We start from the raw sequence: 14,964 nt of genomic DNA, 5'->3' as shown, positions 1-14,964 counted from the left end.
CCACAGAGCTCCGTGTTCTGGGAGTAACAGGGAAGGAGCTGGCCCTCAGTGTTCTCAGTCAGCCGGCACTGGAGAACAAAGTGTGGCCACTGCACCCTGTTCTCTGACACGCGGGTACAGCAGACAGCTGCACCGAGGCTGGTGCAGGGCCCTGCAGCTCTGCAAACTGAGGGTCACTCGGCCACAAATCCTGCCATGCGTGAGAAACCCAGCCATGGCTCTGCTGCTCAGCTGCGTTTGCCCAGGCCGCCTGGCAGCAGCGTTTGCTACCTTCAGCCAGCAGCCCTGTCCTCCGACTAACGAGGTGTTAATTAGCACAAATGAGTCAACCCCAGCAAACCAGTCAGCAAGGGTGACAGGCACACGGAGCACAGGGAGCAATTCAGGTACCAGGTGGCACAGAATACTCCATCACCCTGGGCCAGAGGGCAGGGGGCACTTTAGGAGGGTGCCCCAAATAGGTGGGAAAACAAAGACACTGACACATTCATCTATTAGCAAGTACTTAGTCTCAGGAGCTCAAAGCGGCTTGTAATTTACAAAAAGGTTGCTTTTGCTTCCTGTGACTTCGGGCCCACCCCTGTCCAACGATGGCCCCGTGCCCACTACCACCTGAGAGGCTGGCGACCCTGCTCCAGCTCGGCCTCTATGTGGGCATCATGCAGCACCTTCAGGTGTAGAAGCAGCTGCTCCAGGTTCTCCCCAGTCAGCGCTGACAGGCCTATGACCTCCTGTCCGAGGTGGGCCTGGAGCTGAGGCAGGTGGGCTCTGGCCTGAGGGAGATCGATCTTATTTGCAACAATCACGTGGGACCGCTCCGACAGGCCTTCTTCATACTTCTCTAGTTCATATTTTAAATCGTCAACCTGAGTCCATGGCTCAGGCAAGGAAAGATCTACCACAAACAGGAAGAAGCGACAACGCTCGATGTGCCTGAGGAAGCTGAGGCCCAGGCCCTTGTTCTGGTGTGCGCCTCGGATGATGCCTGGGATGTCTGCCACTGTAAGAGGTAAGAGTTAGTCAGTCGGCATCCTGTTCTTGGCCTCCCAGTGCGGTCTCAACCCTGGAGTAAGGTGACTCCCCTCAGGGAGACCCTTTCTGCCCAGATCTCATGTTCTACAACTTTCAAGGAACACTGGGAATCAAAGCCACTCATCCGCCCCCAGGTGACTCAGCAGGCCAAGTGACACTGAGGCACCTCCACTCTCAGGTCTGCAAAATGCTCTGAAATATTTGGGTGACAGGCATGGTGGATTAATCTAATGAGGAAGATTTAACACATTCCTGTCTCCCAGGCTTCAAACATGGTTCAAAAAAGGGAGATGGCTCCCTGCATTCTATGGATAATTTGATTATGGATACAAATCACTACCGTGCACTTTGCAGATATAAAGTACTGTACAAATAACCTTACCAGCAGGCTTGCTATTTTTAATGGGTACATTATCTTCTGGAAAAAAGTTTTCCTCTTAAAATGGTACAGGAAAGGCTTTTTAAACCACATGCTGTCTGCATGACTGATACCGCCCAGTTCCACAGGAGAGAATGAGGAAGGCAAGAGGCAGGCCTCTCCTTAGGCTTCCAACTCCAGATTACAATTCCCAACAGAAGGGATCAGATTTCTTGGCTGGGAGGGGAGGGGTTGACTTTGACAGAGAACAGACTCATTAAAATTGTTTCAATCAGGGAAAACAATGTCTCATTTTTTAAGTGGGAAGCGAAACTCAGGGGTTACATAATTGCTCTCCTGAATCACTGGCCCATTTAAACCCATCCTCTGGCAGGGTTTTGGAGGCTCTACCTGCTACCTGTTGGTGGCCTTCATAGTGAACAATTCCCACGTGAGGGTTCAAGGTGGTGAATGGATAGGAAGCTACAGCAGGTTTTGCATTTGAAATGGCTCGGAGGAGAGAGGATTTCCCGGCATTCGGGAAGCCAACCTAGAAATAAAGTCAAAGTGTCCTGTCATCTCAAGGAGGACACTGTCCATGCCACCAGCAGCTGGCACAGACAGAGCACCAGGCAGGGGGAATCAATGAAAGCCACCATTCTCTCCAGGGTAGCAGTGTGCCCACCCTCAGGAACCCTCTACCTCAGGGTGTGGCACAGTCAGGGGCGTACCATGCCAGCGTGAGCCATTGTCTTGAGTTCCAAGTAGAGGACTCGCTCCTGACCCGGTTGTCCAGGGGTGCAAGTTACAGGGGCACGGTTGTCATTGGCCAGGAAGAAACGATTGCCTTTTCCTCCTGCACCCCCGAGAGCAGCCACGTACTCGTCTCCCAGGTTAGAGAGGTCAGCCACAACCTCATCTCCTTCTTTCACCAAGGTACCCACAGGGACCTGAAAAGCACCTCAATCACCATCACCATCCCCACCACCATCATCAAGTTCTGTTCTATAACCAGCCAGGAAGGAGGGGTAGGCACTGGTAACTGTTCTCTTCAGCCACCAGAACAAACAAAATGTCTCTGCCTGAAGAGATTTTGTGAGGCTGGTCAGTTGCTCCACACTGTGTCATGGTAAGACCTGCCTTCTAGCACTCAGGCAGCTGAGGTGGGGATTACAAGTTCAAGGACAGTCTGGGTCACACAGCAGCAGAGACCTATCTGCATATGGGTTTTCTGAAGTGTTTCTACAGAAACAACCAACCAGCAGGGAGCCAGCACGGGAGTGTGGAACCCTGGGTGGGTGCGCTGTCCCCACCTAGACATGGGAAGGTGTGTTCCTGGCTCCCTCTTGAGGGCCATTTCTTTAGACTTCCTTGGGTCAGAAGCAACATGGCGCCACACCAGTGCAGAGGCGTCTGTGTGGGGATGTGACTCCTAAAACACACCACTGTCTGCTTTTGTTCCTAGCCGGGCATTTAGTCAACCATGGACTCAGTGACTAGGACCCAAGGGAACTGTGCCCACTCCAGTGCCTCAGCTTACCTGGATGTAGAGGGTGGTACCACCTCGTCCAGAGCAGTTTTTACTGCCACCATCTTCTCCACTGAAACCCTGATACTGGGACAAGACTGAGGACAAGGACTTGACTTGCTGGTCAACTAGAGCGAGAGGAAAATCTCATGTTCCTTTGTTTTGAGACTCAGGTGACGAAGCTGCTGAGCAGAGAGAACAGTGGCCTTACCTCTGTCCCCTCCCCCTCCCCTGGCTTGGGTGTACGGCTGGCCGCCCACATTCTTCATTATCCTAACCGAAATAGAATATGACCTTTTTTCCTTCACTGAGACAGAGCTTCTCTGTTTAGCCCTGGCTGTCCTCGAACTCACAGAGATCCACTTGCCTCTGCTGCCTCTCCTGAGTGCTGGGATTAAAGGCACATGCCACTACCACCACCACTAATGCCATGGGCTTTCTTTCTTCTTCTTCTTCTTCTTCTTTTCTTTTCTTTCCTTTTTGAGACAGGCTTTCACTACGTTAGTCCTGTAGCCCTGGCTGGCCTGATATAACAGATAGGCATCACCATATGACTATCATCAATTAAAAACAAAAAAATCCCCTAGGGAGCTAAAGAGATGGGCTACTGGATAGAAACAGGGCTGCTCGTGCAGAGGATGCAGGCTGATTCCCAGCACCTAATGCCGCTCACAACTGTCTGCAGTTCTACTTGCTGGGATCTGACGGCCTCTGCAGGGCACACATGTGGTACCTACACAGACAGACACTCAGGCACATAAAGTGACCAGCTAGCTTCACTATGCTGTCAAGGTGCACCCAGCTCACTGAATATTCATGTCAAGCATGTGCTCAGTACAGCCAAGGCTTCTGCTGCACTTTCTGACCCTGTGACATGGGCTGCCATGAGGTTTCTGATGGGAAACAACCTGTTTCTGAGATTAAAAAACAAAAATGACATCCAAAGTCTTTTGCCTTGGTACACTGGTGCTGAGCACACGCACAATTCATAAAAAGACAGTAAGTCTGAGTGCAGACGCATGGCCAGGTAAGACAGTGAGACCTCCCCCCAGCTGCTCCCAGGGGACATGCCTCTCAGGATGATGTGTCCACCATTTCCTCCATCCCCACCATCAGGGCCTCCGAACTCCTTGCGGGGCTCACTATGGAAGCAGCTCATGCCAGAGCCCCCACTTCCTCCACGGACCAGCACTCTCCGGTGATCCACGAAATGCCTTTTCTACAGAAAGTAAAAGGCACCAGAGGATGTTAGTACCCCTGCAGCCCCTCCAGGAGACAAAACACATGCGAGCAAAACACTCATCCACATTAGCATCTACTTGATACATGCCTCTCCACCAACACCAGAAGTTAGCCAAGCTAACGTGACTGCAGAGCTCCCCAAAGGCCACAGCTAAGACCCAGCTCTTACGGGTCACCCACACCCAAGGACTGACGGGGAGCCACTGCAGACACAGCGGCGGCTGGCATGGTGCGCACACTTCAAAAGGGAACTCAGCAATTCTAGAGAGCACAGCTTGTTTAGGAAATGTTCCCTGAACAAAGTGTCCTGGCTTCTTTCAAACAGAGCTGTATTGCTCACACAGCAGCTCCGTCTGCACTGGTGGAAGCTGGTGGGGAAGGTGGGTCCTGGGAGGACGCCTGAGCTCTAGCTATGCAGAGCTTGCCGTACGCCACGCCACCGAGTGAGGGCCTATGCGTGAAAGGCAGGCACAGCCCTTCTCAGGAGGGCTTTCTTTAGGCCCTTAGTGCAGAACACAGTGAAAGAAAAGGAATTAGCACTGGGCTGGAAAGATGGCTCAGCAGTTAAGAGTTCTTGCTATTGCTGCAGAGGACTTGGGTTCTGTCCTTAGCACCCACATGGCTTACAAACATCTGTAACTCTAGTCCCAGCTCTCCTGGAACTGGGACTACAGGTAGTTGTGAGCTCCTCTTCGGGTGCTGGGGTCAACAAGTCCTCTGCAAGAATAACACGTGCTCCTAACCACTGAGGCATCATGCCAGCCCCCAGGACTCAACTGTTTTTAAGAAAACAAAAAGGTGTCCAGCCCGGGGTAGAGCTCAGCAGTACAGCGTTGAGTCATCACGTGTAAGGTCCTAGATTTGATGCCTCATACCACAAAAATAAACAAAAAGTCTCCAGAACAAATATCCTCAGCTGCACCCTGAAGAAAAACACGAGCTGCTACTTTGACAGGAATGCAAGTCTGCACTGAACCAACAAACCAGAATCCACCTTACAGGAGAAAGCAAGGTCGGATAGCATCAGGAAGGATCCCGCAGAAGCATGAACTGCCAGGGGGGACAGCCCTGAGGAAGCCTCTCTGCTCTGCTCCTTAGTCAGGCTGCCAAAGTTCTTCTCCCTGAGAAACATGGCCTTTTCTCAGCTGCTCAACTGAAGCTCTTCCACCAAGGTGGACATGAGGGGAGTCCTAATGTCTCTTGAGTTCTTGAGTCAAAGGTCAAAGGTCAAAGGAGCCTGTGGTGGTGGCAGCACACACTTTTATTCCCAGCACTCTGGGGGCAGAGGCAGGAGGATTTCTGAGTTCCAGGACAGCCAAAGCTACACAGAGAAACCCTGTCTTGAAAAACAAAGTGAAGCAAAGCAAAGTAAAACAAAATGAAACAAGGTCATGAAAGGTTCTTGCAAACAGAGGAAAAACTTCCTGTAATGGCCACATGTGTTTGGTCCCCAGAGCCCAGATAAAGAGCAGTTGAGGCAGCCACTAAAGAAGTAGACAGTGCTCGGAGGATGACTGAGATTGTCTTTTGGCCTTCACACACACATTTACACAGGCACCTGCACACACACAGGCACCTGCACACACACAAGCACCTGCACACACAGGCACCTGCACACACACAGGCATCTGCACACACACAAGCACCTGTACACACAGGTACCTGCACACACACAGGCAACTGTATATATACACACAGGCACCTGCACACACACACACAGGCACCTGTATACACACACAGGCACCTGCACACACAGGCACCTGCACACACACAGGCACCTGTATACACACACAGGCACCTGCACACTAAGGAGGTGGAGACAGGAGGATAAGGAATTAAGGTCATCTTCAGCTCCATAGTGATTTAAAGGCACCTGGATGGCACAGTCTGTCTCCAAACAGTAAAACAAGGTTGTAAGGCAGCTCTTAGAACACGTTAGCACTCAGGCAAAAGCCCTGGGTTCCATTCCCAATGCTCCAAATCAATCTATCAAATCAGGCCCTAGTCCCACCTGGCCTTGACTGGGCCTGGGCTTTGTTGGCCGGCAAGCAGCAAGCCTTTGGCACACAGTCCCCTCTTCAAGAGCTCCATGCAGCCCTCAGTACTGCACCACGGCAAGCCAAGGCAAGATACAGAATGCAAAGGCTGGTGCTAGAGAGACATCCGAGCAGGTAAGAGTTCTTGTTGCAATTCCAGGGAACCCAAGCTAGGATCACAGTACCTACTTCAGGTGTCTGTAACTCCAAGGGACCCTGCCCTTTACCTTGGCTTCCATGAGTAAACACATGCACACAGTTGGGTGGGGGTGGGGCAGACTCAAAGGTATCCTCCCTAGGCAGTGACTTACCAGTTTCTTCTCTGACAGTAGCTTCTTCCCAGAAGGCTCCCGGTGCTTAGCGTGGTTTATGATGCCCACAGAGAGCAATCTGCATGATGCTTGCAGAGGAAGAAGCTGGCTGGGCTTGAGGACAGCCCATGTGGATGGAGCCCATTTCAAAACACCCTCAAACACAGGGCAAGTCCTTGCCAAGACAAGTCTGGTAGGTACCATAGCTCTAACAAAAAAGTCAGAAGGATCCAGTAAGGCCCTTGGGTTAAACTTGAACTTCAGACTAGAGCTAGAGCAGAGTCTGGCACATGGCAGAATCCAGAATGATGTCAGAGAAAACAAGCTGAACGGCAGTGACCTGTTGGACCCTACAGTACTTGGGCTTCTGTGTCTGCCTGCCTATGTGTACTAAGGTCAGGTCAGGGTCTGGACACACAGGTTTAGATAATTAAGTCTTTGCAAGGGTGAGTGAATCTCCCAGGAGAATATGAAGTACCCGCTTGGTGAGATTATTAAAAAGGAAATCTAGACCTCAAGTCAGAATTTCTTCAAAGTGAAAACAGCCATTTACTAAATTGTTGCTAAAGGGTGTGCTCTTGGGTAGCTGAAAGCCATTAGACTGGAACAGGAGAACACTGAATAACAGCCCACACACCCCGACACAGGTCACCTTCGCAACAGCTGCTCAGTGTCCTCACCTGAAGGTGGAAAGGCTGGGCTAGGCCAGGCCAGTGTGCACGGGTGCACCGTGGTGTCTGTCCTGCTGTGAACACAATGAGCAGTGTCTGTGGGCTTGGTCCTCTGTTCCTCACGCAGCTCCCATCCTTCCAATTTCCTGAGAGATGAGAATGATGGGGCCTCTGGGCCTCAGTGGCTTGTGCTCTAATGAGGTGACGTGCCCTCCTGCAGCTTCAGGATGGGGACCTGCCTCCACAAAGGCCAGACAGCACTGAAGCTTGGATGTCCACCACACAGCCTGCAGCAGGAAAAACGGCTAGGATGTAAAGGTGTGCTTCCATGATGGTCCACACACAAAACCCTGAGGCCAGGGGAGAGCTGAGCTGCTAAGCACACATGGTAGGCTGCGCCATACTGTACTCCACAGGGAGGGGCACTCCTGGGCAAGGCCTCGCTGCCTGCCTGCCCTCTCCACAGGGGTCTAGGGAGGCACCCTAGATCCCGCTCCTCCACACACCACCAGTTCTTTATTCTATGCACACGTCTTCCTCGGTCAGTGCACAAGGTCTTGGCAGTACTCAGTCTGAGTCTCCAGTTGTTCCTGGTGTGACCAGCAGAAGTCCAGTTTTGGGCCCTCTGGGTTTGTGCTATGGGTCTCAGCACCTTTCTGTGCCCCCCGCCCCCGCGGCCCCAGCCATGCCCTCCTTTGGCACAGCCCTGCAGATAGCCTCACCTCCAGGAACTATGAGACCCACATTTAGATGCTGTGTGACACTGATGTCCCCAGGTGTTCACATACTGTGATGGTTTGAATGAAAACAGGCGCGTAGGCTCATAGGGAGTGGCACTATTGGAGGTGTGGCTGTGTTGGAGGAAATGTGTTGCTGGGGCTGGGTAGGTTTTGAGGTTTCAGATGCTCAAGTCAGGCCCAGTGGCTAAGTCACTCACTCTGCTCCTGCAGATCCATATGTAGAACTCTCAGCTTCCTCTCTAGCACCATGTCTGTCTGCCACTGTGCTTCCCACCATGACGATAATGGTCGATGAGCAGCCCCAATTAAATGCTTTCCTTTGGGCTGGAGAGATGGCCCAGTGGTTAAGAGGACTGACTGTTCTTCCAGAGGTCCCAAGTTCAAATCCCAGCAACCACATGGTGGCTCACAGCCATCTGTAATGAGATCTGATGCTCTCCTGTGGTGTGTCTGAAGACTGATACAGTGACTTACTTATATATAATAAATAAATTTAAAAAGTAAATGCTTTCCTTTATAAGAGTTGCCATGGTCATGTCTCTTCATAGCAATAGAAACCCTAACTAAGACACAGACATTTAGTTTGGTAGTCTAGTGTAGCTCAAATGCTCTGTCTTGGTGGCTTCTTTTCTCCTAACAGTGTCCAGTAACCAGCCTAGCCCCATGTCACCGCTTCACGGGGATACTCTCCTCCTGCTAACCGTAAGTTCTTTTTTCAATTTTGAATACTTTATTACTTTATTTTATGAATATGAGTGTTTTGTGTCTTTGCATGTGTGTACATGTGTCTGTGGATATGAAAGTGGGCATCGAATCCCTTAGAACTGAACTTACAGCTCATTGTAACTAGTAAGACCTCAATGCAGACTATCAAACCTTAAAAAAAAGAAAAAAAAGTCAAGCACTGACACAATTGTATTTGTATACATTTATGCAAAAATGTTTAAATTTTTTTTCTTTTATCTTTGTTTTCTAAAATAAAGTTTAAAAAAAAAAAAAAAAAAAAAAGAACTGAACTTACAGTTGTGAGCTTCCAGATGGGTCCTGGGAATAGAACCCTAATCTTCTGTAAGAGCAGCCACACTTTTAACCACTGAGCCCTTTCAAAGTTTTTTTTGTTTTTGTTTTAATTTCTACTAGTTCCTGGAGAGATGGCTCAGTGGCTCTGGAGAGATGGCTCATGGTTAAGAGCACCGGCTGTTCTTCCAGAGGTCCTGAGTTCAAGTCCCAGCAACCACATGTAATCTGATGCATGCAGGTGTATATGCAGACAAAGCACATATACATGAATAAATTATAAAATGCCCTACCACAGAGATGTAACCCTAGTCCTAAGTATGAAAGCAATCTTTTTAAAGCACATTACTTTGGAGTGACTAAATTTACAGACAAGTGCAAAGGAATTCCTGTACACTTTACACCTGAGACTTGCTCAGCAGTGTGGCAAGTGGACATAGCTTTCCTTTCCTTTTTAAATTGTTGTTTTGAGATAGGGTTTCTCTGTGTAACCTTGTCAGTCCTAGAGCTCACTCTGTAGACCAGGCTCGAACTCGATTTGCCTGCTTCTGCCTCTTCAGTGCTGTGACTGAAGCCATGGGCTGCTCCTGCCTGGCAACCACCACATGGGCATATATTTAAATATTCAAACAAACACAAGGACAAATAGTACTACATCTCAAGAAATCACATTTTCTAGGAAAAAATATTTCCAAATTTCAGCATTGGTGGTTAAGTTCCTGGAAAGTGCTATCAAAAAATAAACCCAAACTTACATTTATTAGATTACTATTCAATCCACTTTATGAGTTCAGTGTAGCCCCCAAACCAAAGCCTAGCTTTCACACAAAGCAAAGTTAGAGGTTAGTACCCCTCAGAACAACATGCTGCTCTGAGGACTCCAGGCTAGTACCTAGCAGGGTCTGTTGAGAGAGCACAAGGCCACCTCTGCAGGTGGGTCCTGGCCAGCATGCTAGGGAACATGGCTGGCATCTTCTTGATACCCAGTAGGGAAACTAATGCCTCAGCAAACAGGGTGGGGAAGGAATGTCACACCGGGTACAGGACAAGTGCTGGGCTGAGGTTGATGGCACACTTTATAAGAGAAAGCATGAGTGGTTCCTGAGACTGAGGCAAGGCAGGGATGCCCACGTCCACTCATGTAAGCCATGTGCTCTTGGACGCTAAGGCGGTAAAACAGAAGAGGCTGTGGGCTAGAGACAGCCCAGTGATTACAATGTAGACTGCTCTTGCAGATGACCCAAACTCAGGTCCCAACACACACACCAGACAGCCTAACCATTTGTAGGAACTCTAACACCTTGTATTGGGCTCCACAGAAATCTGCTCTCTGAGCACACACCCACAGGCAGACAGACAGACATACATTTTTAAAAAATCTTAAGAAAGAGGAGAAGTTAAGAGAAGACTGAATGCATAGAAAACCCCAGGAAAATCATTTAGAGTATCACATATTATTATATTGTCTTAGGGTTTTACTGATGTGAGCAGACACCATGACCAAGACAACTCTTACAAGGATGACATTTAATTGGGGCTGGCTTACAGGTACAGAGGTTCAGTCTGTTATCAAGGCAGGAGAATGGCAACATCCAGTAAGGCATGGTGCTGGAGGAGCTGAGATCTGCACCTTGATCTGAAGGCCCACTCCCACAATAACACACTTCTTTCAACTTTTTCCTAACAATGTCACTCCCTGGGCCAAGCAGATCAAACTACCACATGTACACCAGCAGCAATCAATAAGAAATTAAAGTTAAGAAAGCAACCCCTTTGCCAGGTATGGTAGTGAACACCTTTAGTAGTCTCAGAACTGAGGAGACAGAGGCAGATGACTATAAGTTTGAGGCCAGCCTAGTCTACAGATGAAGTTCCATGACAGCCAGGGTTACATAGAGAAAAACAAAACAAAACAAAAATAACAAAAACGAAAGCAATCTTCTTTATCCAGTGCCACATATGAAAAGCATTTAAGCACAAATTAAAAATACATATTTCTCATTTATTTTATGAGTGTTCTGCCCACAGGTATGTAAGTACACAACACGAGCACCCAATACCTGTGGAGGTCAGAAGAGGGCATGAGATCCCCTGGAACTGGCGTTATGGACTGCAGCGAACCTCTGCCTGTTTGGGGAACTGACTCTGGTCCTCTGTAAGAGTAACACGTGTTTCTATCCACCAAGTCACCTCTCCAGACCACCCTGTAACAAATTAATAATAACCATATATGGGAGCTTATGTCTCCCCTACAGCAGAGCTCAGGGGAGTAGGATTCCCTTGACATGGACGTCAGTCCAAGCTATTATGATGTCCAGGCTCCCAGCTACAGAGGGAGACTTTATCTAGATATACAAGGCAGCCAGGCCTGCTGGCATGCATATTTAACCTCAGCAAGTTAAAGACCAGCCTCAGCTACACAGTGTGAGGCCAGTCCGAGATACATGAGACCCTGCCTCAATAACCAATCAACCAGGGCTGGAGAAATGGCTCAGCAGTTAAGAGCACTGACTGCTCTTTCAGATGTGCTGAGTTCAATTCCAGCAACCACATGGTGGCTCACAACCATCTGTAGCGGGATCTGATGCCCTCTTCTGGTGTATCTGAAGACGACAGTGTACTTACATATATAAAATAAATAAGTCTAAAAACAAACAGCTCAACCAGTCAAACTGAACCAAGCAACCAGTAGCAAATGCTCCAGCCTAGTGTGCTACTCGAAGAATTCTGTTCCTGTTAAAATAAGGCTCGATTAACCCAGTCTTTCTATATAAAGGTTTCACAAAGCAAATGCTTTTATTATTCCCATATGACAAAGAACTGGAACATAACTCACCGAGGACTTGAGCTACTGCATGAAGGGAAGAGAGTCTTGGGAACGTGGTGGGTCAAGGGAAAAGCACTCTCTCTGGCTCTGCTGCGGCACCTGCTGGCTCACCGGCAGCTGGACCTGTAAGGCACAGGCTGTCACCATCAGCCCACCGACACCGGCGAAATCAAACTGAAAGGTTAGGAACAGCTGCAAAGCCACCTGGAGTCTTGACGCAGAATTGGGCCTGCTTTGGCACGTTTCCTTCTTTCTGTGCTTCCTGTGATTTTGGGGGGGAGTGGTGTGGGTGGTTTTGGGACAAGGTCTCACCATACAACCTTGGCAGGCCTGGATTCATAGAGAACAGTTTGCCTCTGCCTCTCTTAAGTGCTGTGACCAAAGGTGTACGCTGTTGCGGCCCTCTCCTTTCCCCACTTTCAGTTTGGGTGTCCAGTCTTTGAGTGGGGTGGCTCCCTGCGAGGGAGCAACGGAACCTTTCCCGTTGCTGTTCTCTCTCGCTGTCTTCCTAATGCTATCTCTGCACTGTCCCGTCCAGTGTCCAGAGCTACCCGGGACTGGTAAAGTTAAAGTTAAATAAAACTCGGCTGCCGAGATGGCTCGGGAGGCAAGAGTGCTTCCGTGCAAGCACAGGGGCTTGAGCTGGGACTCCAGCACTCATGGCCTGCAACCCACACACACTACAGGGAGGCTGAGGTGGGAGAAACCAGACTCAAAGAGTCCCAAGGATCAAACTTGGGTCACCAGCCTTAAAGGTAAGCACCTTCACCCCACCCCAACCCACAGCCAACCCAATGCCTTTACCGATCGATTTGACATTGGTTATCATGTAACCCGGGGCACCTGGAAGCTCAGTTCTCCTTCCCTTGAGGTTGGCCTTGATCCTCCTGCTTCCACCTCAGGGAGGGCTGAGACTGCAGGTGTGAGCCCCACATGCAGTCAGATCCACATCTGGGGAGGCGGAGGGGCCAGCACTCCGGAGAACCCTGCCCTCAGAAATCCACCTTTCCGTTCACCGACTCCCCTGTCAAAGTATTTTTTGAGACAGGATCTTATTCTGTGGGACACCGAATGTCCTCTTACACATATGCACATGTGTGTGCGTGCATCGGCACACTCACAGGAGTAAATAAGCCTAAGTACCTAGCTTCAGTGCTACAGGCCACACAGGGCTGTTCCAGGAAACACAGATCAGGATACTGCCGACACAGGTCTACCCACAGCACACTGCAGAGGAAACCCTAGAGAGCATGACCTTTTCCTAACAGTGCTCTTGCTGGGCCAGTGAAGAGAGCTGGGGCCTGGAGCCTGACAGTCAGATGCTTTAGGGACTGTAGAGAAAGGCTTTCATGCACGGGTACTTCACGGTGCTGCTGTGTGAGGGTCACTGTTGCTATACAGGATGCTGAGCTCCCGGCTGCCGTCCATCTTGGTTTCACAGTGTACTGACCAAACTGACTGTAGCTGGTACTGGAAACATGGGCCATGATGTCCCCATTGAAGAAGAAAGCAGGCTGGAGAGATGGCTCAGTGGTTAAGAGCATTGACTGCTTTACCAGAGGTCCCGAGTTCAAACCCCAGCAGCCACATGGTGGCTCACAACCATCTGTAATGGGACCTGATGCCCTCTTCTGGTGTGTCAAAGACAGCTACAGTGTACTTCATTTACATAAAAATTAATTTAAAAAAAAAGAGAGAGAAAGCACTGTGGGTGTGGACCGATGGTAGAATGCTTGCCCGAGGAGAACGCACAAAGCCCTGAGGTTGACCCCTGGAACCACACAAGCCAGGCATGCCACCACTTAGGAGTAGCGCTCAGGCTGTGGAAGTAGGAAGATCAGATATTCAAGGTCATCCTGTACTACATAGTGAGTTCAAGGCCAGCTAGGGAGCAGGGTGTATGGAAACCTGTCTAAAAAAGGAGAAGAAGAAAAAAAGCATTCTGGAGGAAATGTTTTCATTCCTTCAGTGTTTTATACTTTTATAGGCTCAGCACCACTGATTCATGGTCTTTACAGTTAACTAGCTTAATTCTAAGCACTTCCTTTTCGTTTTGCTACAGGATATTAAATCCCACAAATGGGGAGGGGCATTACTGTTCCTGCTATGTACACACACCACACTTCATTACATATGCTTGTGATGTACTTCTTCGTGTGGAAAACATTTAGCAATTGGAGTACCACTTTGTAACCTGACAAATCACATTACATGGTTCCTTCTTAATTACATGTCATTCACAGGAAAAGGGAAAAAAAAGTGTTCCTGCTGTGTGTGATGGCAGACGCACTCTGGAAGCCAGACAGGCATCTGAGTTCCAGGCCAGCCAGGGAGAGCATGTCACGAATTCAATAACGCTGCTGTCTGGTGCCTGCCCTGTGGGGCCTTGTGGGACAGACTGGAGGGACAGCTACCCCCGACACAGCACCCCAGGTCCCCGGACTGGTTGACACGCAGTCAGGGAAACCTCCGACAGTTCCGAAACTGTTCCGGCCTGGTTCTTTAGGCTCCTGAGTAGGAGCAAGGCCATTTGCTCTCACCCCAGCCGCATCTCTACCGACCCTTAGTGTGCAGAATGCTTCTTTACCTCACCTTAAAAAAAAAGAATGCCTCTACAAAGCCGCAGAGGCAAGGACTCGGGATAAGTCAATTGCCCACAGTTAGGCGGCACGCTGAGGCGCCTGCACACCCGAGGAGTGCATCCATAAAGGCTTTCCAAAAGAGCCGGGCAAGGGTAAGTTTCTGCCATCGTTTTCTGTTCATGGTCTCACTATGTAGCCTAGGCGGGCCTCGAACTCCTAGAAATCCACCTGCTGAGATTACAGGCATGCGCCACACGCTCAAGCTAAGACAAGAACGAGTCCTTCAGAAACCAAGTTTCTGGCGCTCAGGCCGGACGGGCCCTTCTCATCAGAGCTAAGACACACAGAGATACCGCCCAGCCATCCCACCCGCCACCCGCCGCCGCAAAACGCACACCCGAACAACGCCACCCGCACCCACCGGCTACCCGCAGCTCCCACCTCCGCTCGCCCGACTGCTTCCGGGGGCGGGCTCTGGTCGCGCATGCGCACTGCACCAGCAAACCGGAAGGCGCAGCGCCACCTCCAAGCTCCGGTTCCCTACAGCTCTGAAGCTAAAGTCTACAATCCGGGCACCGTGGAAGCTGAGCAGAAGGATCGCCGTGAATTCCAGCCCAGCC

At 49.9% G+C, this 14,964-nt stretch overlaps 1 protein-coding gene across 8 annotated transcripts; it reads right to left on the bottom strand.

Moving 5' to 3' along the window:
- Positions 1-537: 537 nt before the first annotated feature.
- Positions 538-14,808, bottom strand: MTG2 (mitochondrial ribosome associated GTPase 2). 8 transcript variants are annotated; one of them, XM_080925056.1, is made up of 11 exons: positions 14,786-14,801; positions 12,567-12,786; positions 11,772-11,885; positions 10,996-11,139; positions 7,188-7,465; positions 6,508-6,715; positions 3,990-4,137; positions 2,931-3,046; positions 2,122-2,340; positions 1,802-1,940; positions 538-1,000 (listed from the first exon to the last, which is right to left on the bottom strand). In XM_080925056.1, exons 6-11 carry the CDS (start codon positions 6,709-6,711, stop codon positions 606-608), a joined length of 1,221 nt encoding a protein of 406 aa, XP_080781182.1. In that variant the 5' UTR covers positions 6,712-6,715; positions 7,188-7,465; positions 10,996-11,139; positions 11,772-11,885; positions 12,567-12,786; positions 14,786-14,801; the 3' UTR covers positions 538-605. The 8 variants fall into 8 exon arrangements, with proteins under 8 accessions (XP_080781182.1, XP_080781178.1, XP_080781179.1 ...); XM_080925052.1 differs by lacking the exon at positions 10,996-11,139; XM_080925053.1 differs by lacking the exon at positions 10,996-11,139 and having other exon boundaries at positions 12,606-12,786.
- Between the last annotated feature and the right edge of the window lie 156 nt (positions 14,809-14,964).

Source organism: Micromys minutus (genome assembly GCF_963924665.1).
Source record: "Micromys minutus genome assembly, chromosome: 11".
NCBI classification, from domain to species: domain Eukaryota; kingdom Metazoa; phylum Chordata; class Mammalia; order Rodentia; family Muridae; genus Micromys; species Micromys minutus.
This window is presented reverse-complemented; position numbering and strand designations above follow the sequence as displayed.

Excerpts from the sequence above, each read along its gene's own strand:
- MTG2 (XM_080925054.1), bottom strand. The coding sequence starts at position 6,711 with ATGGTACCTACCAGACTTGTCTTGGCAAGGACTTGCCCTGTGTTTGAG. Across the intron at positions 3,047-3,989 it reads TGGACACATCATCCTGAGAG|TTGACCAGCAAGTCAAGTCC; the intron begins GCATGTCCCCTG and ends CTCTCGCTCTAG. Across the intron at positions 1,941-2,121 it reads CAATGGCTCACGCTGGCATG|GTTGGCTTCCCGAATGCCGG; the intron begins GTACGCCCCTGA and ends CTTTATTTCTAG.